The sequence below is a fragment of the Plodia interpunctella genome, chromosome 6, assembly GCF_027563975.2.
Source record: "Plodia interpunctella isolate USDA-ARS_2022_Savannah chromosome 6, ilPloInte3.2, whole genome shotgun sequence".
Taxonomy (NCBI): Eukaryota; Metazoa; Arthropoda; class Insecta; order Lepidoptera; family Pyralidae; genus Plodia; species Plodia interpunctella.
In genome coordinates this window covers 9,749,077-9,773,563 of record NC_071299.1, presented here as the reverse complement: position 1 = coordinate 9,773,563, position 24,487 = coordinate 9,749,077, and the positions used below count along the sequence as shown (strand labels likewise).

General features: G+C 33.7%; 3 protein-coding genes and 1 long non-coding RNA gene across 6 annotated transcripts; 2 read left to right on the top strand and 2 right to left on the bottom strand.

Annotated features, from left to right (window-relative positions):
- Positions 1 to 573: 573 nt before the first annotated feature.
- On the bottom strand, positions 574 to 12,515 carry LOC128670814 (uncharacterized). Its single transcript, XM_053746800.1, has 5 exons — positions 12,312 to 12,515; positions 9,274 to 9,383; positions 5,208 to 5,371; positions 3,093 to 3,276; positions 574 to 2,566 (listed from the first exon to the last, which is right to left on the bottom strand). The coding sequence occupies exons 1-5, from the start codon at positions 12,345 to 12,347 to the stop codon at positions 2,413 to 2,415; spliced, it is 648 nt and encodes a 215-aa protein (XP_053602775.1). The 5' UTR covers positions 12,348 to 12,515; the 3' UTR covers positions 574 to 2,412.
- LOC128670815 (uncharacterized) lies at positions 1,558 to 2,937 on the top strand. The gene is made up of 2 exons (XR_008404794.1): positions 1,558 to 1,764; positions 2,388 to 2,937. It is a non-coding gene; the product is annotated as an uncharacterized LOC128670815 (long non-coding RNA).
- On the bottom strand, positions 6,588 to 9,021 carry LOC128670810 (KRAB-A domain-containing protein 2-like). Its single transcript, XM_053746793.2, has one exon. It carries the CDS (start codon positions 7,979 to 7,981, stop codon positions 6,680 to 6,682), a length of 1,302 nt encoding a protein of 433 aa, XP_053602768.1. The 5' UTR covers positions 7,982 to 9,021; the 3' UTR covers positions 6,588 to 6,679.
- Positions 12,516 to 12,692: 177 nt separating the features above from the next.
- On the top strand, positions 12,693 to 23,364 carry LOC128670808 (zinc finger and BTB domain-containing protein 24-like). 3 transcript variants are annotated; one of them, XM_053746790.1, is made up of 6 exons: positions 12,693 to 12,957; positions 14,370 to 14,539; positions 16,236 to 16,386; positions 18,162 to 18,293; positions 19,557 to 19,674; positions 20,125 to 23,364. In XM_053746790.1, exons 2-6 carry the CDS (start codon positions 14,392 to 14,394, stop codon positions 21,562 to 21,564), a joined length of 1,989 nt encoding a protein of 662 aa, XP_053602765.1. In that variant the 5' UTR covers positions 12,693 to 12,957; positions 14,370 to 14,391; the 3' UTR covers positions 21,565 to 23,364. The 3 variants fall into 3 exon arrangements, with proteins under 3 accessions (XP_053602765.1, XP_053602767.1, XP_053602766.1); XM_053746792.1 differs by lacking the exon at positions 12,693 to 12,957 and adding an exon at positions 13,165 to 13,237; XM_053746791.1 differs by lacking the exon at positions 12,693 to 12,957 and adding an exon at positions 13,176 to 13,319.
- Positions 23,365 to 24,487: the final 1,123 nt, after the last annotated feature.

The following is a 24,487-nucleotide window of genomic DNA, read 5'->3' as shown; positions in this document are numbered from 1 at the left end:
ATACCTACATACTGCAATGTTGGTGCAATCTTGTCGTCATCTGTCCGATACCTATAGCGTGCAGCTAGCTTAAAAATTAGGCCTGTAAGTCTATAAATAGATGTATTTTATAATATTTTTCTTTTTCACAAAATTCAAATTCAAATCATTTATTCAGAAATTAGACCTTCACAGGCAATTTTTCTCGTCAATCTTTATATTTGTAGTTATTTCTCACAAGCTACAATTTACTGGCATTTCGGAACGAGCACTGCTGAGAAGAAATGCCGAAAGAAAGTCATTTGAACAGTGTTGGTCCCTATCATGCCAGATCGGCCTATCCTTATTGTTTCTTACAATGTTTTTTTTTTCTTTCTAATAATATATAAAAGTACATAATGTACATAGTCAAAAGGTATATCACAGTAGTTTTCACTACATTATCAATGAAAAACATGTAATTGACAAAACTTCTAAACACGATAAGTGTAAGTATATCAAAAGATTGACAATTTGGGATAGGTAAAAAAAAGTCCTTGTACCTCTCTCAAATTGATAAACACACCACGAGAGTACTAATTAAAAATAAATATAAATAAGTATCTCAAAATTTTATTCATCTTCCATACATTCGTTGTTTTAGAAAATTCAAAAATCACATTAAATAAATAAGAGAAAATTCGCTTCGTTGGATAAATAATTGAAAATTACAACAGTTTCTGTTATAAGAATAAATATCTATAAAATAAATTAACAATATAAATTCAGTCTATAACATAAAACACCACAAAATGGCCGACAAATTCGTTATTCGTTTTTTAGATTTTTCGGCGATTTTACAGTTACCAAAATACTTTCGAATCCTTAATAATAAATTATACCAATAAATTCCCGTTATCATATTTTTTTCTTTGAATTCCCCAATTAGTATGCCCTCAATAAATACTGATTTTTACTTAAACTAACACAAAATTCGTCACTTTTACAATAAATTCATTTGCGCATAAATGGCCAAAAATAAGCTTACCAACATTAAATTTAAAAAAAAATACGATGGCCATAAACAACATCTTTGCATCGCATATTTTCATTTGCTAGGTAAAGTAATCTACTAAAAAATAAATGCATAAGTAAAATATTTCGTTAAAATAAGATAAATCGTTTAAAAAATTCGACTAAATTATTTAACTATCTCATTGTTCTGGTGAATTAAATGTTTTATATGGATACATTACATTATATTTCTTAAATTTTTGAATTTCTTATCCATAAAAACATTTATTATTTTCCATTGAAGTATGAAAACTTTTCCCAAAAAGAAGCCTATCCAACCAGCCCATAGAAAAATGACGACAACTTATTAATTTTAAAACCGCATAAAATAATAATATTTCATTTATTACAAAATAATTGTTAACTTGCAATATATTCATTCATAATTATAAATAATTTACTTAATTATTAATTATTTGTTTAATGTATTTCACTTCATTTTAAGGAATTTAAAAGTATCTTTCAGAAAATCGTTACTGTTTTGAATGAAACTGTCATTCTTGCGCGTGTGTCGCCCCACCTCAGACACACGAGAGTGGGGACGGCGGGGACAGCCGCGTGCAGGCAGACACTCGGCCATTATGATTTTGATTGCTAAGAGCAGAGGTTGTCTTGTGTCATAGAGACATACCTAACTAAATGTGGATTCATTGTGAAATATAAATAAGTAAGTAATGACGATATTACTTAACTTGGAATTGGATATTTTATTTGGATACCGATAAATTCCATGTAAGTAAGTACTCATTTATTTTCTTATAAACCTCAAACCTTATCTAACGGAACAGTCTTCACCTCCTACGTTGATAACATAATAATATTTTAATTATTTTATGCGGTAAAAAATTTAAAAAAAAAAATCTATATAGTTCAGTCTGTCCTATATAGTTGAAGAAGTAGATACGATAGAAAATCTAACGTTATGTCCACCGGTAGTACCAATGCAGTGTATCAAATAGAAATTTGTTATACTCGTGTCACATTCCATACGATCGCTTATGACAGATCTAATAATAATAAGATTTTTTGACACAAGCTTTTACTGTTGTCAGCCGAGAGATCTTATTGCAATCAATGTGTGATAAAAAAATCATGCCTTTGCAGTAAACCGTTGAGGAGTTCCCTACATGCATGTAGCCGTCCCTGGGTGCACCATCAGATCAAGCTTATAATAATCATAATAATGCATTGTCATCCAAACTAAACGTGTGTACAAAATTTCGGTTCGTAAACAGGCACGTAGGGATATCCATAGTTACATTGAAAGTTAAAAGCTTGTACAAATTGTGCTATTGTATCTATCGTAACGACAACCACAGTGAGTAATGAAATGCAATCTCTTATTCCGCGGACAGTGTGGAGCCGTCACAACAATCGGCGCTAGATGAGCGGGTCGGGGCGGCACACGCAGCCGGACTCGACCAGCACGTAGTCCTGGCCGGTGAGCGTGACGGGCCCCAGCGGCAGCACCAGGAACAGGTACGGCACGTACGTCTGCGTGCACGACCCGCGCACCACCGAGCACGAGCTCGACCTGGACGTCGTTGTGTTAACACACATGTTATACAGGGTTACTTACAGAAGATACCCTGCAAGAACCCGAGTTTGTAATGGATTTGGGTAGGTTGATGTGCTGTCGGCTGTACATAGTCCATGTACAAGTTATCTATATTGTTTTAAAATATTTTCATAAATGTAATGGTGATAAAAAATATGTTTGACCTCGGGTGTTTAGCTACCTACTTAATTAAATAGGTATATCGATAACAATATTTATAGATAGCAAAATCTATCCACCAATTTAGACGTGACAGCGTTCGATCGGCGACACAGAGACTCCACACACACAAAAAAACTGTATAATGTGAAAAAATCATGGAATTGAAAAAAATCATGATTTTTCTTCGTTGGAAAAAAAAACTTTTTCCCAACTAAGAAACTTTTTTTTTGTGTTTGATATCTACACAATAGAGATATAAGCTTCATTTTTCCGCGGCCGAAACCGCGAACCACAACAGCTAATCATCAAATAAATAAACGGAAATAAAAAAAGCACTTACTCGCAAACTTCAAAAACGACTTGCTGAAGCAAATCCGGGAACTTTTGCACTATAGTGACCGGTTGACCAGAGGTCAGAGACACCCCATACATAGGGGCTGTGGTGTTGTACCGGGTCCTACATAACCTGGACCCCCCGCATGAGTTGGACGTGGAAGATAGGCCTGGGAGAGTAGTGGCTCGACCTGGAAATAAGTTCACAAAATTCTATTTTTATTTATATATTCAACTTGAGCAAGTTAAGCTAGTCAAAGTTGCTAGTTTCACGTTGATTTTAACCGGCACGCCACTGACGTCGAGTTGATTTGACGCTGAGTTACAACAACTCGGCAACTTTGAACAATTTTGACGATAACTTTATCGTGCGCAGAAAAACGCAAACGCGATTTTGTCTAAACGTCATCTGCGCGCGCCGCTAAAATTTAGACAAAATAGCGTAAGTACTTTGCGTTATTCTGCGCACGTTAAACTTGACGTCAAAGTTGAGGGTGAAACCCACCCTCAGTGTGTCACATCTTGTAAGTTACACGACCAAATTCAACTTGTTTCACAAAGTTGAAATTTTCCAACACAATTCCATTCCCATGTCAACTCGTTTTAATGATAAAGGAGTACTACGTGTTTATGTTTCATGGTAGACACCCTGGAGACTAAGCGGCTTGTCGGTGCTTCAATTAAAACAATAACGATAAATTGTGACACCAATATATTTGATTTTTATAATAACTAGACGTTCGCCGCGAACGTAGACCTCGCGAATACAAATCTTTTTTACAATGTTTTTTTACATATCAAATATACTTAATGTCAAATACCTCAAAACACCTTTTTCAAAGTTACAGCCTTTTGGCTTCACACGGCAGCGCGTGCCGTGTTCAACAATATATAGATACGCGTGCGTATTTTTTAATTCCACGATATTTCAGAATATATTCATCCAATTTCTATGCTGTAAAGGACAAAATTTATCTTCATGAAATTATCTTGATGATGAAATAACTTGTAATCATAAGGTTTAATATGCTTGTGTAGTAATAATTGTCAAAATGCACCTTTTAATTTTTATAGTTACTTAATTATAAAAGATAGATGAATAGTGTTGCGGACTTTTTATGTATCTACTAAAAATCTATATTTTTGTAGTACATTATATACATGTATAATCAACAGTAGGGCCAGCAAACGCACGTAAAGACTTTCGGTAGCGCTTTTTTTTCAACTTACTTTAAAAGTGTTCATTGATATGGCTGAAAACTAATTTATTTCAAAATAAATATATGCCTATAGCAATCTCTGATGATGTAGCTTTATAATTGTGAAAGAATTGTTGAAATCTGTTTAGTAGCTTCGAAGATTACCCGCCTCAAACATACAAATTCACCTCGCGAACATAATATTTTTGTAAAAAATTGTGAATATTTCAAACACTTATGCATTGCATTTTATTGTAGCAATAATTACAGTAATTACAATTGATAAAATTGGACCACTTTTCTGATAACACGAAACAAATGTGTGACGTAATGAACAATAGTGATTTAATGGAACTATCATTAGGTAATTGACAAACACGAGATCCCAAATAAATGCGAAAGTAAAGTTTGTTTGTTACCTCTTCACGCATTATCTACTGGACCGATTGTTATGAAATTTGGTACACGGGAATAACAAAATCCGTGCAGTAGTTTTTGAGTTTATTGCGAACAGATGTCGCAGAGGACTTTGTTTTTTTATGGTATACTATGCAAACGAGCATGCAGGTCGCCTGATGGTAAGCAAACACCCCAGCCCATGGACACCGATACGGGTCAGTGGCGCATTGCAGACTTTTGTAATCTAAGTAGGTATAAGTACTCTACTATAAAGAGGTAAGCGTTTGTGAGTTTGTATGTTTGAAGCGAGTTATCTCCGAAACTACGGAACCGATTTCAAAAATCCATTCACCATTAGAAAGGTACATTATCCAAGATTACTATGGGCTATATTTTATCTCAAAATTCCCACGGGAGCGAAACCCGAGAAACATCTAGTACTTACCTATCTATAATATAATTACGTTTTTAAATTTATAGAAAGGAATAAGCTAGGAAATTATTGGGCGAAACCATTATCATACCAGTTCTGTTGCCATATTGCACCCTGGCCTTTCCTTCAGAGTATCCTTCGTGGGCGTCCAACAACGCGCGTCTCATCAGCGCTGGGTCTAAAGTCCTGGCCCCGCGGCCCTGCCTCGCGCTCGATCCCCACGGACCAGTCTTCAGTGCTCTATTCACTAAGTGCCTGTAATGTGACAAACACATTTAAACCATTACCCTTTACGTAATTAGGTATATTCATAACTAGCGGCCCGTACCGGCTTCGCTCGCGTAAAACCATAGTAAATTACACATAAACCTTCCGCAGGAATCACATTATTATATTAAACAACCCGCATCAAAATCCGTTGCATAGTTTTAAAGATCTAAGCATAGTTACAGACAGCGGGAAGCGACTTTGTTTTATACTAGGTATGTATTGATTATAATAGTTACACATGATATTGATTCACACAGTCACATTATATTGATAAAATTGCATGTTGCAGAAAAATATATGTACCTACTTACCTATATCGATCTCATATCTATTTAATATAAATACCTAGGCAGTAATTTACCCTTGAAAAGGGTGAATTTCACGACCGTTTGATCGCGGCGTGTAGCGTTTCATTAAGTAATGTCGCATTTTTTTTTTAAATAAACAATCATTTTTTTTTAATTAAACATGTATAATATTAACAATTTACCAGTACTTATTTAAAAAGTAGGATAATTATATTGATTACTGTGTATGGTACAATTTAATAAATAGGTAGGTACTAATGACAGCCCGCGGCATTAGTTCCAAACGCTCGTGAAATTCATCCTAAATCGTCTCGAATAGTGATAGGTATGTAGGTAAATCTATTATTGATAACTAGTAGCAAGCTAGTAGCTATTATTTTTATAATATTTCACAATAAAAAACAAAAATCTATTAAATGTATTCATTAGAAAAACATTCATTATTTTGTAAAAACTAAATTGCTTCGATGCCATTCGATTGCGGTCTTGGGAATATTCACATGAGCACTATAAAATTACACTTGAAATGGGTAAATCTCGTGTAACGGGAAATGATTGGTTATTATGTTTTTACGACTTTACCAATTGTCAGTAAAAGCAGCTTTGCCCATTGAAAATTACTTGCTTTTCGGGACAAAACAGAATTAGGTATATTAGTAGCTCTTAGGCTTATTGTAATAAAGCTCCTATTTTGTTTTGTTTTAAAGATATATATAAGTAACTACTTAATGAAAACCAGTTAACCCCGTTCAACAAGGAACTGCTGGTTTAAAGATATGTGATTTATAATTTTCCATAATAAAACAATCAATAAAAGAATTACATAGGTAGGTACTTTATTAGTAAATAAAATATTATCTTGTATATATGTATGTATGTATGTATATATCTATGTATGTATATGTGTACGTATGTATGTATATATATATATATAGGACTGAATTAAGTTAAGAATGCATAATCTAACAAATTAGATTTATTAGAATTATGACAGCGAATCATCATCAGAAGGGTCTAATTTGTCAATTCCATCTGAATCTGCTTCTTTCTTTATAAATTCTGTAGGAAGTACCAATGATTCTTCCATCTTCAGTTTTTTAGGAACAGAACACCCTTGTTCTTCATGTTCTTCCAAAATTTCCTTGAATTCATTTTCAGTTACCAGGTCATCATATATAGATTTGGCCATCAGTGAAGCTACTCCTTTACGCGGATTTTTAACAAAAACCATTTCATTTGGCGTTTTGCAAAGGATTTCGTTAAATTTAGAATTAAGTGAATATTGAACATATTTCAAACCCTGCTGCCAGGAAGTACTATGGCTTAGTGAAAGCCAATCATTTAATTTTCTTAAAATATCCTCATTCGATTTTCCATTGAAAGCGTCTTTCGAAAATTCCCCATCTCCCACCACTACTTTTATATCTGGACATAACTTTGATATCTTTCTACAAATCTTAGTAACAATAGAAATACCATTTTTGGACTGTAAAATGTTTGGTGCACCAAACACTAAGAAAATATCTAAGAGTGTATCGGAAACTTCCTGTACACTAACAGCTTTTAATGGTTTTAAGTGAATGAATTTGCTAATGTACTCTCTATAGACCATCATGTAATTGAACTCTTCATTAGAATCGTTTGTTACGTTTAAAATATCAACTTGTCCTCTAGAATATAATTCAGGGTGGGACCACGTATTCGAAATGTCTTGTTTATCGAATTCTTTAATTATACTTCCATCAGTTACATTCATCTCGATGCGTCTCGTGGAATAAGAATCAGTCTCGAGCGGATCGTCGTCATTAAAATCCAAAGTTTGATCATTTTTTTTAGTTGGCGTTCGTATTAGTTTTACTTTTTTCTCTTTACATGATGTACATAATGCTAGATATACTAAAACAATTTCTGCGGTTACATTTCTATACTTCTTTTTTAGCGCCACCATCATTCGAGATCTTCCAGCGTGACCCAATCGCAGGTGGTAGTCACGGATAATATCGTACATTTCTTCTGTGTTCACGAAAATTTGCTTCAACTCTTGCCCAGGCTTGACTTTTGAATACAGTCTTTCACCATCGGGTGTCTGAATAATATCGAAACGTTTCACTCGGCGATAATCTTCTGGCGTCTTCTTTACTTTAGTTTTCGCTTTCTTTACTTCTTCAATAAGCTGAAGATATCTTGCTGGAGTTAATAAAAACGTGTTCAAATGTTTACGACTGTAGGAAGCGTATAATCGCCGGTAAAACTCTTCTTTGTCCACATCAAGGTCATTTGACGACATTTTTACGAAGTTAAGTATATAATATTTACTAGAACTGACTGATATTATAAAGGCAATCGTAATATCGTTTATATCCAATGTCAACACCAGTAATAAATCATTATTCAACTTTAAATAAAATGGAAACCAATTATTTTCTTCGACAATATGGCGAGACTGACATTAACCAAGCTCGCATACTCAGCGCTCTGGACAAAACCGAACTCTACCGACACTAACCGGATGATTCCGAGCATTATCTGCCAATGTACTTTGTAACGCTCCATCTCTGTCTCTCTTTACACTAATCTGTATATGTGTTTTTGTCTGGTACGAACTTTAGCCATACACAATAGTGGGTTGTATTTTACGATGTAATACGAGGCTTTGGTGTTGGGACATTTCCGTTCTTTAGCCGATTATTGATTCGACTCGATTACTAACTATTCGATTCGTAACCTTATATACGGAATACAGGCCACGAATGAATATGTTATCTAATGAGTGGCAACTCTGCAAACTACTAAAATGTACTGAGAACATATTTTTATTATTATTTGATGATTTGAAAAGCTCATCAATAATACTTTGGTCAAATTGAAACTACAAACCCTTATTTTTGTTGATATTGCCATTATCAGACTATTTTAAAATATAAATGTATGTAAGTACATCGGACATACTAAGTAATGAAAATGAAAAAAATCCACCCGAACATACAAACTTACGTTAGATTAGGAAAATTGTTATTAATTCTCTGTGATTCTACTTCTGCAATAAAAGCTTTGTAAAAATTTATAAAAAATCCGTATTTTCTTGACAAGATTAGAATTATATTGCTATTTAATAAAAGTAAAAGAAATAGATAAAGAAGAGTACATCTCTCTCGTGTTTAAAAGAAAAAAGGGAAATTCTCACGAGAATCAAAGCGACCCCAAAAGGAGCTTCGCCGGGAAGTTAGTTTCATTGTATGGTAAACAATTCGTGATAATGACAGTGAATAAGAACACGACGCGCCACGGTTGCTTCGACATGACGAAGTAGGTAAGTACTTACTTAAGTAGATCTTATAGTACATATATTATTGTTGATAAATTATGAATTACTTATATAATTTGTTAGTTACTTGCTTCCATTTTAGTTATATGTTTATAGGACACCGAAGTTGAATAAATACGAGTATCACTTTTAGGTACGTAGTAACATCGATAACTGACTATAACCGATTTTTTTTTGACATTTTACGAATGAAAAAACGAATTTAAAAAAAGATTAAATATATTAAAAACTTAAATAAAAATACTGAATAATACCTAGGATAAGGTGTTCCGTCTGGACCAGGACAATCTGTGCCTTGAAGTGCATCGCCCCAAGCATATTTCAACCGCGGACCGCAATCAGCAACGCAGCATGCTACCAATACCTGGAAGCAATATACAATAAATTGTATTGTAGTAGGATTGTATTTGTTTGCGTCTAATAATTGTAATACATAAAGATTTGTTTATGAAATTAAAAAAAAAAACTATCGTGTCTAAGGCTTAAAAGCTTAAAATTCTACACACATACAATATCACATACTATTTATCAATAAGCAGATAGATAGATTTTTATATTTAAAAAATTAAATTATTACTATGATTATGCCTAGGATATTTTAAACATTACGACCCTATCATCAGCATAAGTTGATATAATATTCTCTAGGTACTTATTTCATAAAATTGATGATGGATCATGACTGGACTGGACGCAATGGGTGGTATGTGTGCCATGGCCGATTGACACAGTTCCCTTAACGACTAACTCGGACCATCTTTGACAACAAAAATACCTCCCCTTTGATGTTTAAATAATTGAGGCCCAAATAGGTAGGTATTAGGTATAGGCCCAAATAGGTATAGGTATACCTTCTTATCTCATCAAGAAATACGACTATGTTTTATAAATTATAAATGTTATAGTGAGTTGTAAAATGATAGTAAAAGTAAAAATTACATTCATTGTAAGTTTTTGAATTATAAAACATGCTAAAAAATCTCAACTTTTTCCCATGAGGTCCGTCATAGGTGAACCACCGTTATGTCATAGATGCCACATAATTAGAATTATTTACTTAAAATTTTAAAAAATAAGTTTATTATTCATACATCGCATAAGTATTCACATTCTGCCTATATTATAAGACCGGAAGTAACATGGCAAAATTCGGATGCGTTGCGAATCCATAAGACCCCGACGAAGAAAGCGCCTGTGACGGATTTCTAGGTCATTTATATATACAAGTCGTTGAACTGTCTCTATAGGCCGATGGTGTCAGGTGCATGTTGACTTGTTTTATACAAAGTAATTTTATCGCTGACCTACAGGCCTAAAACATCTAAAACACTAGATTTCTCTTTGCATTTGCAGAGTAGTCTTTTAGTTTTGTCTCGTATAGGCATCTTTTATTTCACAAAAAATATAGTGATTGCCTTGTATGCATAATATAAATTAATATAAGTATTTGAAAGTACATATTAAATTAAATTGGCATTAGTTTCCGTACTCATTAGCATCCAACCATGCAACAGTTATTGTAATGCGAATCATTGGGGACGTTTATAAATATTATGACTCCTATCGAGAGTCTCTGTGGACACAAGGAATAAAATACAAAAGTGAAATTTACATAAAGAAAAAGCAGCGAAAGTGCTTAGCGGTCTCTTGAGGTTATTGTATGAGTAGCACGTTCTTGGACGACATTTACTTTATTTCCGCGTAGATCTTTAATCGATAATTAAGTATTCAAAGTAAAGAAAGCTTGAGTAACTTCACTTTGCGATGTTTTACCTCACCTTTACGTTGAGTCACTAGTAAGTTTATTCACAAAGTTACTTTCTAGATATCTAGAAAGTAACATCTAATTTACAAGTAGGTATAATTTTTTTTACCTGAATTTAAAGTTCCTACCTAGGTATTTGTTTTTTTTATTTTATTTTACAAACTATTTTATCTTTAGCAATTTACAAATATTAAAACTATATTACCTGGTATTACCTACATTTTACATAGATATATACACAGGTACACATTTGTAAAAATGTAATTTTATTACAAACTTTATATCTTCATACATTTATTTATATGAACTGTTACAGAACTGGTTTTATGTGGTTCAATGATGTTGTATTAGTGCGAAATGTGACTCAGACTCGCAAATTAGACGAAACATATAAGGACATAATTAACAAATACTTTAGTAACCCATTTTATGTTACAAATCGAGTGCCCAAGCCACTTCATCCGTTTATCGCGTGAATATGGAGCAAGTTGGCGGTCAGCAACCTTAAACTAATGACACGTTAATGCGTTTAGAGCGAATGGGTGCCGGTACTAACAGTAAACTGGAAGATAAACTTCACCCACTGTTTCAAGCCTTTTTTACCTATCTCTTTGAACGGTCTGCTCGTTCTGAATGCATGGGCAATGAGTCAGTCGACCATGCTTTGGGAGTTAAATTTTTATTATTAATATAGGTCTTATATATTACAATAATGGGCCTTGTTGGAACGAATGGGCTAGCAGAAAATGGCCAAATGTAATTTATTTTGCGCAGTAGGTAAGTATATATTTTTAAGCATAAATTGACTGTTTTTTATTATTTTTTTTTCAAGTAATTTACTAGTGTAGGTAAGTTGTTTATTTTATTTGGTCATCTTATTACTTAAAAAATGGTAACTTACATTACATATTTATACAAATAAGTATGCAATTTATAAGATAGGAATTGTGCGAATCAATACACAAGTAGGTAAATGGATTACCGAAATTTCACTTTACGTCGATTTTAATTGTTTTTGTTGCACATCTGTTTTCAATATTATATTTTATAAATAGTTGTAGCTATTTCGAATTTAATGTCTGACTGTCCTTTTAATTTTTAATAAACGAAGTAATGGCTCATTCATCACAGGTGCTATATGTATTAAAAAAAACACCGAGCTATATATATATAACAAAATTATAATTGAACCTTTGAAAGATCTAAATCTATTTTTTGTCAATATAGTTAGAAGTATATAAACTAAAATAAAACGTTTAGAACCGAAAGAATGGCTAAAAGGTATTTCATAATAAGTAAATAGAATACCTAGGTAGTAGGTACCTATATCTTGAGCACATATTTGCTTCAATCGGCAATTTATTATAAGAGTTTTGTTTTTATGATTCCCTCTCCTTTAGTTTTAAAATAATAATTGAGCTTATTGGAGCATATTTTCACTTTAATTCTTTATCGATTTGTTTACATTTCATTATAAAAGCACTTAGTACTTGTACTTAAAATTAATAAAATTGACAGTTAACTTACCGAGTAAATATAAAACGATAAACTTCTTGGAAGCATTTTGTACAACTCAAATTAAAAACTGATATTTAATAATAACTTATTTTGTGTCACAGATTTATATGCGAAATTTTCTCCGAATGTGAAGATGATACATTCGCGTGATTGGAAGGGCGTGCGGTCGACGCACTGCCCGCACAGACAACAAGTGGTGTTCATTATAACGGGAGTTCAGCCGGGAGTCCTCAGTGCGGGCGCCTACTTACCTCTCCTCGATCACGAATTCATGACATTCTCTCTACGGTTGTTTGAATTTTGGCGCCATCTACGTGACCAATGAAAATTGAGTTATTCTTACCGATTAATTTCCCGATGTTTCGATTGTTGCAATTTCGTGATTAACATCACTATCGTATCGTATCACAAAAACAAATATGGCTGAAAGTGACAGACAGCGGCTAATCTAACCTAACTTTATACAAAACAAAATAAAAACATGTATCGTAATACTTATTTTAGTTGTGAATTTAATTGAATTATAAGCTTTTAATAATAAACACATGAAGTTTGGCCGCACCTTAGAAGATATAGGAGAAGTTCTCCACTTATACCGAAACCGAGTGTCTGGAAGTTTGTCGCAGACATAAGCTTATCTCGAGAAAGCTTTGGGGTTTGTATTTTAAAATTACTATCTTTTATACTTTCATGAATGTTACGTAACAAGAATGTGATATTGTATTGAATTACGGAGATTTTTCTCGTCTTACGATGTATAATAATCACCTGTTTGTCAATATATGTCTGTCTCGCTCGCACTAATGTAGTTCCATATAGTGGTCTTTTTCGTGTAATTTCATTTTTGGGCATTCTATTTTGGTACATTACCATCATGATGCGTTGCAAATATCCTAATTTTGTGTTCTGTAAGGAATACGGTAGAGTGGCAGGAGGTAACTGATACTTAAAATATTTGTAACCACACATAACCGCCCATACTTAACATTTTGTATTGACTTCATCAAGATGTCAAAGGTATTATCTTTCATGTTTTTGGTATCCTTTCGCCTATAAATTCTTTATTTCTAATTTAATTTGATAGAAACATGACAGGAACCTAACCTTGTCGTTTGTTACACAAGTGTGTGTTGCTTTTTTTATTTATTAATGAATTCTAGTAATATGAGACAAACTAGAATATTTAAATGAAAATCTATTTCTTGTTACTCTACTTGTGTGCTATATGATACTTATACTCTATATTAGGTACAGATTACATTGATATAATTATTTTCTCGAATTTTACACTACTCATACACTAATATACCTACCTACTTATTCATATTATAGACGTTTGTTTAAACCTGGAACTTTACAGATCTGATTTGAAACAGTTCCTTATGTAGGTTTGAGGACGTTGCTGCTGTAGCTGTGAGGAAGGCTATCCCGAAATCTGAAAGTCATAATCAAAATCAAATCATTTATTCAGAAATTAGGTCTTCACAGGCATATTCTAAATTAAATGATATTTACCAAAGCTACAAACTACTAGTATTTCAGAACAATCAATTCTGAGAAGAAATGCCGAAAGAAACTCATTCACCTATTATGCCAGAAGGGCTTACTATTGTTTAAATATAAATTTATGTATAATTTTTTATCAGTAATATAACAATGTAAGTACACAATAAAGTACATGGTCAAAAGGTATACTGAAACATATTATGATTGTGATCAAGTGCTGATGAAAGGAAAAAAAAAATATGTATAATTAACCAAACAAAAAGAACTTTCAATAAAAGATCGAGCTGATCAGTTTCCAGCCATCTGGTGTGCCACATTGCTTGGCATGCATATTTATGACTTTCAGTATTTTAATACTGCAAAAGCCAGTTATTAATACTGCAAAACTTTGAATACCTACCAATAATAAATTTGATAGAGGGTCATAACAAACTCTTCTATTTAAAAATACCTATTAATAAAAATTACGTGTTACAGTTTTATTAATTGTAATAGTATATTTCAGTTATATTTTTGATTGAATTCCAAAAAATATACACAATAATATTCTTGCAATTCCAGTCACAATGACCAACTATCAGACATGCCAAAGTCTACATTTGACGATGCCAATATGGACACGAAAAGAAAACAAGATGACATCAATGCAAGGTACAAATGCGAATACGATGGGTGCGAGAGGACATACAGTACAGTGGGAAATCTACGGACACACATGAAAACACATAAAGGTGAAAAAGAATGATATTTCATCAATATAGTAGGGTAATGGTCCTGAAAAGGGAGGATGAATCACCCATCCGATAAATGCAAAGGAGTCCCTGAACCATTAAACAGAATAGATAATTCTAATAATAATTCAAAACCTATATTTTTAATCTATCCGATGCGGTGGTTGTGTAATGCTTAGGATGCGTGCCTGTGGACTGTAAGGCCCCAGGTGGTAAGGACCCATCCTACTTGTGCCACATGAGTTTGTTTACCAATCTGACTCATGTATAGTGATCATTTCAAAGACCACAACTTGCATCTGGTGAAGAAAAACATCATGAGGAAACCTGCACTCTGCTTGATTATCAACTTGTGTGTGTAATGGAGAAGGCAGTTACAAACCACTCCTTTAATACTGCCAAGAAAGTATACAACAGTATGTGTTTCATTCCATGTAATGACCATGGTCCTCAGTCATGAGGAACACGACTATGAAGAGTGTGAGCTTTTTTCTTTCGAATTTCCTGTAGATATTAGTAACTAGATATTTTGTAAGGCATTTTTAAAATTTCCACTTACATATAACCTGTGAATTTGACAGATATAACAAATCAACAATTTAATGTAACAAAATTGTATTACAGAAGTATTCCATTCTCTATTGACAATACAAATTACAGCTCACATGTTAATGTATGGATGACAAAAAATATTTATCTATTGACATACGAAAACACGAGGGCACCAGCTATAGGAGAGGGGCACATATATGTAAAATGGGGCCTTTATAACCTATTTTATCTATACTATAATTATAAGTGGTAAGCGTTTGTGAGTTTGTATGTTCGAGGCGGGTAATCTCCGAAACTACCGAACCGATTTCAAAAAGTCTTTCACCATTATAAAGGTACATTAACCAACATTGCTTTAGGCTATATTATTTCTCAAAATTCCCACGGGAGCCAAGTCCCGGGGCTTCGCTCCCGTAATTTATAAATACAAGCTTAGACTACAAAAAATATTTTTACTTCAGTGAACGAAAGGATTATACCTACCGAATCTTATTTTTAATACTTCTAAATAAAATTGAGTTATATAAAAAGGAATACTACTGTTATGTCTGCATATTTTATGTCTGGAATACATAGTATGTGGATTTGTCAACTAACCTCGGTTCCATAGCACATATAACATTTACTAAGGAGCTATTAAAATAAGATTCCTGTTTAAAAAAATTGCAATATACTTGATGAATCTATTTCATTATTAATTAATTATAATTAATTAATTAATTAAATAATACCTTACTATACTTTTTAAATATATATTATTGTAAAAATAAAATCGCGAAGTCTCTTGTGCTTCTAGAATTATATCCTCATGTTGTTTTTGTGTTAGCAAGTGGTGGTCTATGAAAACTGTTTTCAAATTTTGTCTATCGTCCCGCCGGTTCCTAGTTTTAGGTCGCTTTTCGGCTGTGACGTCACGAAAGCCCAGGGTGTGTCTAAACAAAAATCTTAAAAATTTGTCGATTTGGTTGTGAGTTTACGACCGGCCACCTACCTGATGTCAGCCCTCTTTAGGAAAGCTATATATATAATAACTTCGCATCGTACGACATGATGACGTCCTATTTAAGGGCAGAAACCATATACCGCATTTTTACAATCACATCTGTAAAAAAGTCAATTATATAATTTTTTTTTCTATTCACAGGTGAATATAGGTTCAAATGCAATATACAGACATGCAATAAGGCCTTTCTCACATCATACAGTCTGAAAATACACCTCCGAGCCCACACGAAAGCAAAACCGTTCGCTTGCACTATTGGTACCTGCAGAAAGGCATTTAATACACTATACAGGTTAGTTTTGTGTGAATTACATAGATATACTTACTAAATGTGTATAATAGAGTTTAAAATGTAGTTTATGTAAGTACTAGCTTATGCCCGCGGCTGCGCCCTCGTGAATTTCCTACAGGAACAGTATTTTTTTTTGGGATGGAAGGTCCTTCTCCATACGGGTAAAAGTTTGCAAAATTTCAAGAATATTGATTGAGTAGATAGAGCGTGAATAGGTAACAAACAAACTTATTTTCGCATTTATAATATTAGTTAGGATTGCAATGAGAAGGATGGAAGCGGCTAAGAAGAATATAAATTTAATGAATAGAAAACTCGCAGGTGTACCATAATTCACCAGAAACAATTATTTTCACACATAACATCAGTTATATCCAAACTTTCACATTTGTAATAGTAATAGGAAGCTTTCTTATTTATTTTTCATACTCTTATTCCTCATGGCTGAGGGTCTTGGTCGTTACGTGGAAAGAAACACACACAACGACTTTTTTGGCACTATAAATACATGAGGTGTACTATACATGAGTCAGATTGGTATACAAACTCGTGTGGCACGAGTAGTATTCGAACCTGTAACCTTATGGGTCTTAGCCATTACACCACCAACGCTTCATGCTAATTTCACATACAAAATTCTTACTAATGTGGGTAAACAGACTTGTAGCCAGTTAAGTAGTGGTAATATTTTTACATTTTTCATACAAATTTAGTGACTGCTGTTCAAGATGTCTGGGAACATGCCAAATCCTATTTTATGTTCTTCTAAAAACTATATATCGTCTGTCGAAATTGTGCACGTGCTATCGTAGCTTCTATATCGTGAGTAATAAATATTAAAACGCTTTGGCATTTGTTTTCGATATTGTTGATATGTTAGAATGTGTTTTTAAAATGTTTTTACGCAACTACTCAAATAGTAAATATTATTATTATTATTGTAAATATTAGAATATACAACGCGTACAGTAAGATAAGCATGACTTAAATGATGCATCCAAGATCGGCTCCCAACAAAGGAACTTCCCTACGGATTAAATGACATGGACATGATTTCTCAATACAATAAGGTGACGAAAATAAAAGCTAGTGTCAAAAACTACATTTCGATTAAATGATTATGATTAAAATCCTTGGCGCACTGGTTACCACATCCGTCCGCTTTCTAGAGGTCCCGGGTTCGATTCACAGCGCGGCCCAATATTTGTATCTGTGATTATACATATTTGTCTGCGGTTTTGGGTATGATATGTCCGTTTCTTTGTTTGTGTCTGTGTTGTGATAGTACTAGCTCAGTGCTTACTGTGGTCCTTTGAGTATTGTTCATTTAACTCAATATTTCAATTAACGGACTTCGTGCGATTTTATTAAGATACCGACTCACGCTTGTCCAATGTTAAAAAAAAGTTTTTGGCTAGCGACATGTCACACCTGTTGTGTAACACTACGATAATATGTCAAACATGAAACATGACTTATGTCTTTGGCAAGCTTTGGTCGTAGCTGTTGGGTAATAGTTTTTTATGGCTAGCGTTTTGATGGATGTGTGTATGAGAATAATGTGTATTAGTTGCGCCCAGGGTTTGGGTCCATAAAAGCGAAAAACGCTACACGAAATGATGAAAAAATGTCAGGAAAGTCTCAGGATTGCGACTAGCAGACGTCCGCTAAGAAATGACTGCTGAAAATTCCAGCCCTAAGGTTATATTTTGTACTTTATATATGTTTTTTATTGATAATAGCTTTTGAGATTTTATTTCGATTTTTTTTTTCAGATTGCGAGCTCACCAAAGACTCCACAGCGGGGACACTTTCAACTGTAAAGCGGACGGTTGCTCAAAGTTCTTCACCACACTCAGCGATCTGAAGAAACACATACGAACACACACACAGGAGAGGCCGTACAAGTTAGTAGCGTTTTGGGGGTTCCGTACGTAGACACGGTTCCTACAGCGTTTCGACCGCAGCGGTCGCGCTGTCATTACGATCCGTCAATTTCCTTGAGAAAGGAATCATTTCCAAAATCAATCATTCGTAAAATAGACTTCACACCAGTTTATATGTGGTCGTCCAAATCGAAATGGACCTTATGGCGCTCGGCACTTACGCCATTATTGCCGTTGTTTTTGTATTGGAACAACGGCAAAAATGACCTAAGTGCCAGCCGCTATAAGGCACCTTTTGATTTGGACGACCATATTAATTATTTTAAGGTTGAATATTTAAATAAATTATTATTATTTAAATTTAAATACACTATAATGACAGCGCAGCTGCGGCGATAGTAATGCTCTAAGAATGACCAATAGTTTTCTGATGGAAAAAATTGTCTCGATAGACTTATGTCTATACATATCAGATACTTTTTTCCAAATGTCAAAATCACTTGTATAATAGTGAGAATACACACCTAGGTGTGACTGAGATCGGCTGCAACTCGGTCTAGCTGTTGTTCTAGCTTAATCTAGGTGCCGTAGGTAGGTAGCTAAACAGCGCTTTGGGGTTTAGCCGTAACTATATAAATAATAATGATAATAAATATATTAGGACAAATCACACAGATTGAGCTAGACCTAAAGTAAGTTGTGTTATGGGATACTAACTCAACGACACTATATTTTATGACAAATACGTGTATAGATAAACATCCAAGATCTGGGCCAATCAGAAAAAGATAATTTTCCATCATGATCCGACCGGGGATCGAACCCGGGACCTTTCAGTTCAGAGACAAGTACTTTACCACTGCACCACCGAGGTCATAAAAAATATATATAACTAGATGTTGCCCGGGGCTTCGCTCCCGTGAGAATTTTGAGATAAAATATAGCCTATAACAATATTGGATAATGTATCATTCTAATGGTGAAAGAATTTTTGGTAGTTTCAAAGATTACCCGCCTCAAACATACAATATCACAAAGTCACACACTCACAAACTCTTAAATCTTTATAATAATAGTATGACTAAAGATAAAGTCGATTTTAAAAGGTAGCACAACACACCACGTATCCATAACAATGACCTGCTTCTGCTGATATTTTTCCTAATAAGTATGGAAAATTTGTCCACTCCTGCCTATGCGAACATTGATGACGCGCAACAAGCAACAAGCAAGAAGCAACTTCAACCCTGAAGGCAATGTTGTATTGAATGATTATATGTGCAGATGCCGAACAGAGGGTTGCGGGAAATCGTTCACGGCGTCGCATCACCTGAAGGCGCATGCGCGAACTCACTCGACGCGACTGCCGCCGCCCACGACTGTCACGCTGAGCTTCAAGCAGGTCAGTTTATCTATATTTCAGCGACCCGGCCTGGCTTCACACCCAAACCCGTTGCTTGGTTTGAAAGAATGCTTAGAAATAGACAAGCGCGGAGGACAACTCTGTTTTATATTATGTAGTGATTAAACTAGAATATAGTAAATACATAAGATATAGTGAACTTAATGATAAAAGAATTATCTCCTATCATACCATTAGGATGGACAGTAGTTGTTTACTAAAAAGGTGGGTGTGCGTTTAATGTATGGAATTGTAGGCCATCTGAGCTTGCGGGTTTCTCAAAATCATTATTTTTGTAAATAAAACCTATTAAATTTAGTAGCTTCGTTATGGACTCGGTTCATATTTATATATTTACCAAATTTATGTCGTGATCAATACAGATTTTGGTATCCAAAGGATCGAATAGATGTTTCAAGATGTGCCTCACATTTTTTTTCCGATTTGCAGTTCAGCAGCGACTCCATCGTAAACGTTAGCGAGCCAATCGTAAGCGTTCCCAAACCCAGTCCAACGAAAGAAGTCCAAGATTGGACCAACTGGGATGGCCTCTTGGAATCGTTCGGTAAAATCACAACAGAATCAAACTCCACACACGGCAGCCTAGAAGATATAAGTAGAGTTAATATAACTAATAACGTCGACATAACAGAATTGCTATTTGATAATGCCACTAACAATACTAAACTTGAACCTAATACCGTAGAATACGATTTAACAACGTTCGATAACATAGCACCTTTCAAAGTAGATAAGAAAAATATAGGAACGTGGGCTAATATTTGCGATTTTGATACGACCATTGATGTGAATGATGACAAAGTGAAACCTAAAGCTATGCAATTAGCACTGGCTAATGAAGTGGAAGTGCAAGCGCCGTGGGTTGATGTAAGCGCTTTAGCTGCATCTATATCAGAAACGCCAGTTAGTATTAAAGAAAAAACACCCGAAAGCATATTTACGCTTGCCACTTTCGTTCCTACTCATATGCAAAGTTACATAGATTTAACTCAAGAAAATGCTCCAACAGCTAATCTTATATCACAAAATTCTTTCGATTTAGATGGTACCGCGAACCTGATAGATTCCCAAGTCAAAATTTTTGATGATACGGAATTGGTTCGGAATTTAGATACGAATATTGATTTTTTGAAAGAAGACGACGAAAGATCACTTAATACTCCTTCGCCAAGTAAAGTTCAGCAAAATATTGAAATAAATCCGGCCAACTCTGTATTGTTTAACACTGATTTAGCATTAGAAGATACATTGTTATTTGATAATGAGCCTCCTTCTGATATGTACGTCGTCCGTACAGAGAATATATTCGGCAAAGAGATTGCTAAGCGTAATGCATTAGAACAGTTAGCAGCTGATGCAGGAATTTGTTCCTGTTCTGAATGTAAATGCGATCCTTCTCAAGGAGAATGTAGGAATTGTGCCACAGAAGCACAGGGTTGCGCTGATGATAAATGTTCTTGTGTAGACTGCAAGTGTAACCATGCAGAAATGAAATGTGCCGTAGGATGTGGCCGGGCCACTGATACGAATCACAATACATTTCTGCACTATCATAGGCGGCATAATAACTCTAATTTGGAAGATTTAGGAGTCTTCACTCTTCACGAATGTGATGAGGATAAACCTTCTATACCTCAGGGGTCTAGTACAGAAATAATTAACAGTTTAAAATGTTCATGTAAAGGCGACTCGAACGATTGTAATGTAGATTCAAGTGGCAAAGAGAATTGTTGCGGTAAAAACGACGCGAAGTCTTGTTGCGTGACGATTTGTTTCAAAAAACTGGACGCGTTTAAACAGTTTTTGTCGGACAATAATCTAGTCGACGCTTTGAAAATGCATAATTTCAACTTGACTACAAGCTTATAATATTGTCATATGGATTTGATACTTTGTTATAAAATACGCTAGGTATTCTAGTGTCAGTAAGTAAAAAATATCGCCTTGTTTCGTACGATATTTATTAAAAAAAAGCGTACCAGAAATGATCGTAAGAAAACCTTGGCAGAAAAGTCATACAATCTGAATGATCCCAGTCTCACGGATTTTTTTTTGGTAATAATAACCTGCAAAAAAATTAAATATTTACTTAAACCTATTTTACAATGATGGCCATTTGTATATTGTGTAATTCGTACAGTTTTTAGATGGTTTACAACTTTTACAAAAATCATAACGTAATAAGTACATTAGAAATATAGTTCATAAAATAATCACAATAGATCAAAAAATAGATTTGTTTATTTTTAAGTTTCATAATTTATATTTTTTCATTTATACTGGGTTTAATTATTCTTGCCATATGAAAAGAAATCGTTATTGTGTGATAATTCCCATGGCAAACGACTCGCCTTATTTTCGTGTTAAGCTTACAAATAGTTGCTTGATAAACCTGCATTTAATAATTATGTACAAAGCATTGTACCCGCATTATTTCGTTTGCTTTTAGAAAGTAGATGTTAATTTTAGTACTTGTTTGAGAATCGAATTTTAAAAATATATTGCGTAAAGGTTACCAACATAAATAAATCGCAACGTTAAGTACCAGAATTTTATATTAAATTCCATAAATACATTGTGGTAAAAATACGAATAACATAGCAACACTATCCACTCGATGGTGCCACTCGCGTTTTCAGGAAGAATATCAACAATATAATGCTTAATTTAAGTCATTTTTTTATCTGTTTATATATATATTTCAAAATATTAAAAAAATATGGAATTGAAATGACATATTTAATAGGTATATTAACTATTTTTATTATTAGAAACTTAATAATTGACAAAATAACTCAGTATTTTATTTATAAACCAAAGTTTGTGCAATATTATTAGATTTTATTTACACAAAACATTTTGATATATTTGTATATGTTGACTCATTTCCGTATTTCTAGTGTAGATAATAGAAGTCATAGCATATTATTACATTCACCAGGAATTTGTTTCGTTTTGTTATAAGCCTGTGATCGTAATACTTTTATATCAAATGTTATTCAAAAGCGAGACCATTTAAAAAGCAATACGTGATGTTACATATGAGTGCGATGAACTAAACACCTTAGTACTTAAGTTCTTGTCCAAATTATGTTCACATTGTTACATTTGGCTGTTTTAATAAGTGGGATTTTTAAATTTTGTTATTTGACTGAACTATTTGCAGTCTGTCTATATAAGCAATAGAATATTATAGCCTTGGAGTGTCTACCTTTATTAGTAGCTGGTGAAGTCTAAAGTGCTGCATTAGTCATTATCAGACTATCCACGTTGTTTTAAAAGTATGATATGGAAGTGTGCCTTATATATAATGTAACTTCAATGTCTTCAATGAATTGGTGCTATTCGTCTTGTACAAGTGAATTTAATAGTGATATCAGTGCCTTAAATGTTGTTGTGTGTGCGTAGTGCGACTTTGATATTCTCATCTCACTATCGGGTCGATTCGCAGTGAGACACAACGACAACTACAGCGCAATGTGATTGGTTTGCTGCATCTCACTTCGAAAACTTTCGGTGGTCGATATCGAATGGCAAACTCGTACTAAGCCCTCTGTACTTATATTGTGCTTATAATGCACAAACGTCGATTAATTTTATACTAGATTTTAAACAATCCATATGCCGTAAGGTTCTAGTCCATGTAACAAATAAAAAGCTTTATACTTATTGAATAGTTTTATTTCATCACAAATATAAATGCATGTCTACACAAGGATCGAATATTGAAATCTACATCTACGGGTTATGAAGTTTCACTAATTCAACTAAGCATCTCGTAGGTACTACATGTACTTTCACATTACAATAATACTTTCTCTTGGGATAGATACAGTATCACGTCTTTAACCCTTGAGGCATAGACAGAGTCTTTTCAATTCTTAGATCTTTCCTCATACATACAATACCTTTACCAATTAGCCTTAGCAATTTAGAACATGGGCGAGTCTTGGTGCTTTTCAGCCCGGATGTTAGTTTCTACTGGTTTATCAAAAAACGTCTACATAGATGCAATAAGGTCCAGAAAATAATAGTTACCAGACTGTGCAAACCTTACACGCAATTGTCCAACTAATTTTGAAGTTTATTAAAAAATATTATTTATAACTTAATAATTAATATGAAACAAAATACAAAACTTACTGGAATGGCATGTACTTATTATTATCAAATCACGCCTTTGCAATCGCGGGAACTTCCCGCGATAGCTGAACTGCTGGTACTAAATGTAATATGTGACGTTCCACAGGTAAAAGTACCTTATGGAAGGTTTTTATGGAATGTGTTTTCATTTTCGATATGATTAGTTTTTCCGTAGCAGGTTCCAGAAATATACATAATTAAAAATCGACCATAACTTTGCCCGTAGTACGTCACAAATAAGAATAAATCTAATAATTAACTACAACTATATTTAACTATTCTTATAAGTATTGTCCATTACACCACTGGGTTTATGGTTTAATTTTTTTGTAACTTCACTCATTTCACATCACTGCACATAAATAATACCTTTTTATGGACTACCATAATGAAATACTATACGAAGTGGTAAAATACGGTGCCTTAGGTAGGTAGATTTTTTTAAGCGAAGTTCCAAGTTAATATAGACGTTTCTAAAAATTTGTAGTCAGTCGCGCTCTCTGTAATGAATACGACTTTACGAGCACACTATTTAGAAGTGTTTATATTATTATTATTGTACTTGAAACTTCGCTTTTGCTTCGTATGTATTTTGTTAAATCCTGTATTTTATGTCTGTAATATCCCAATATTTTGGTATAATTTCTGA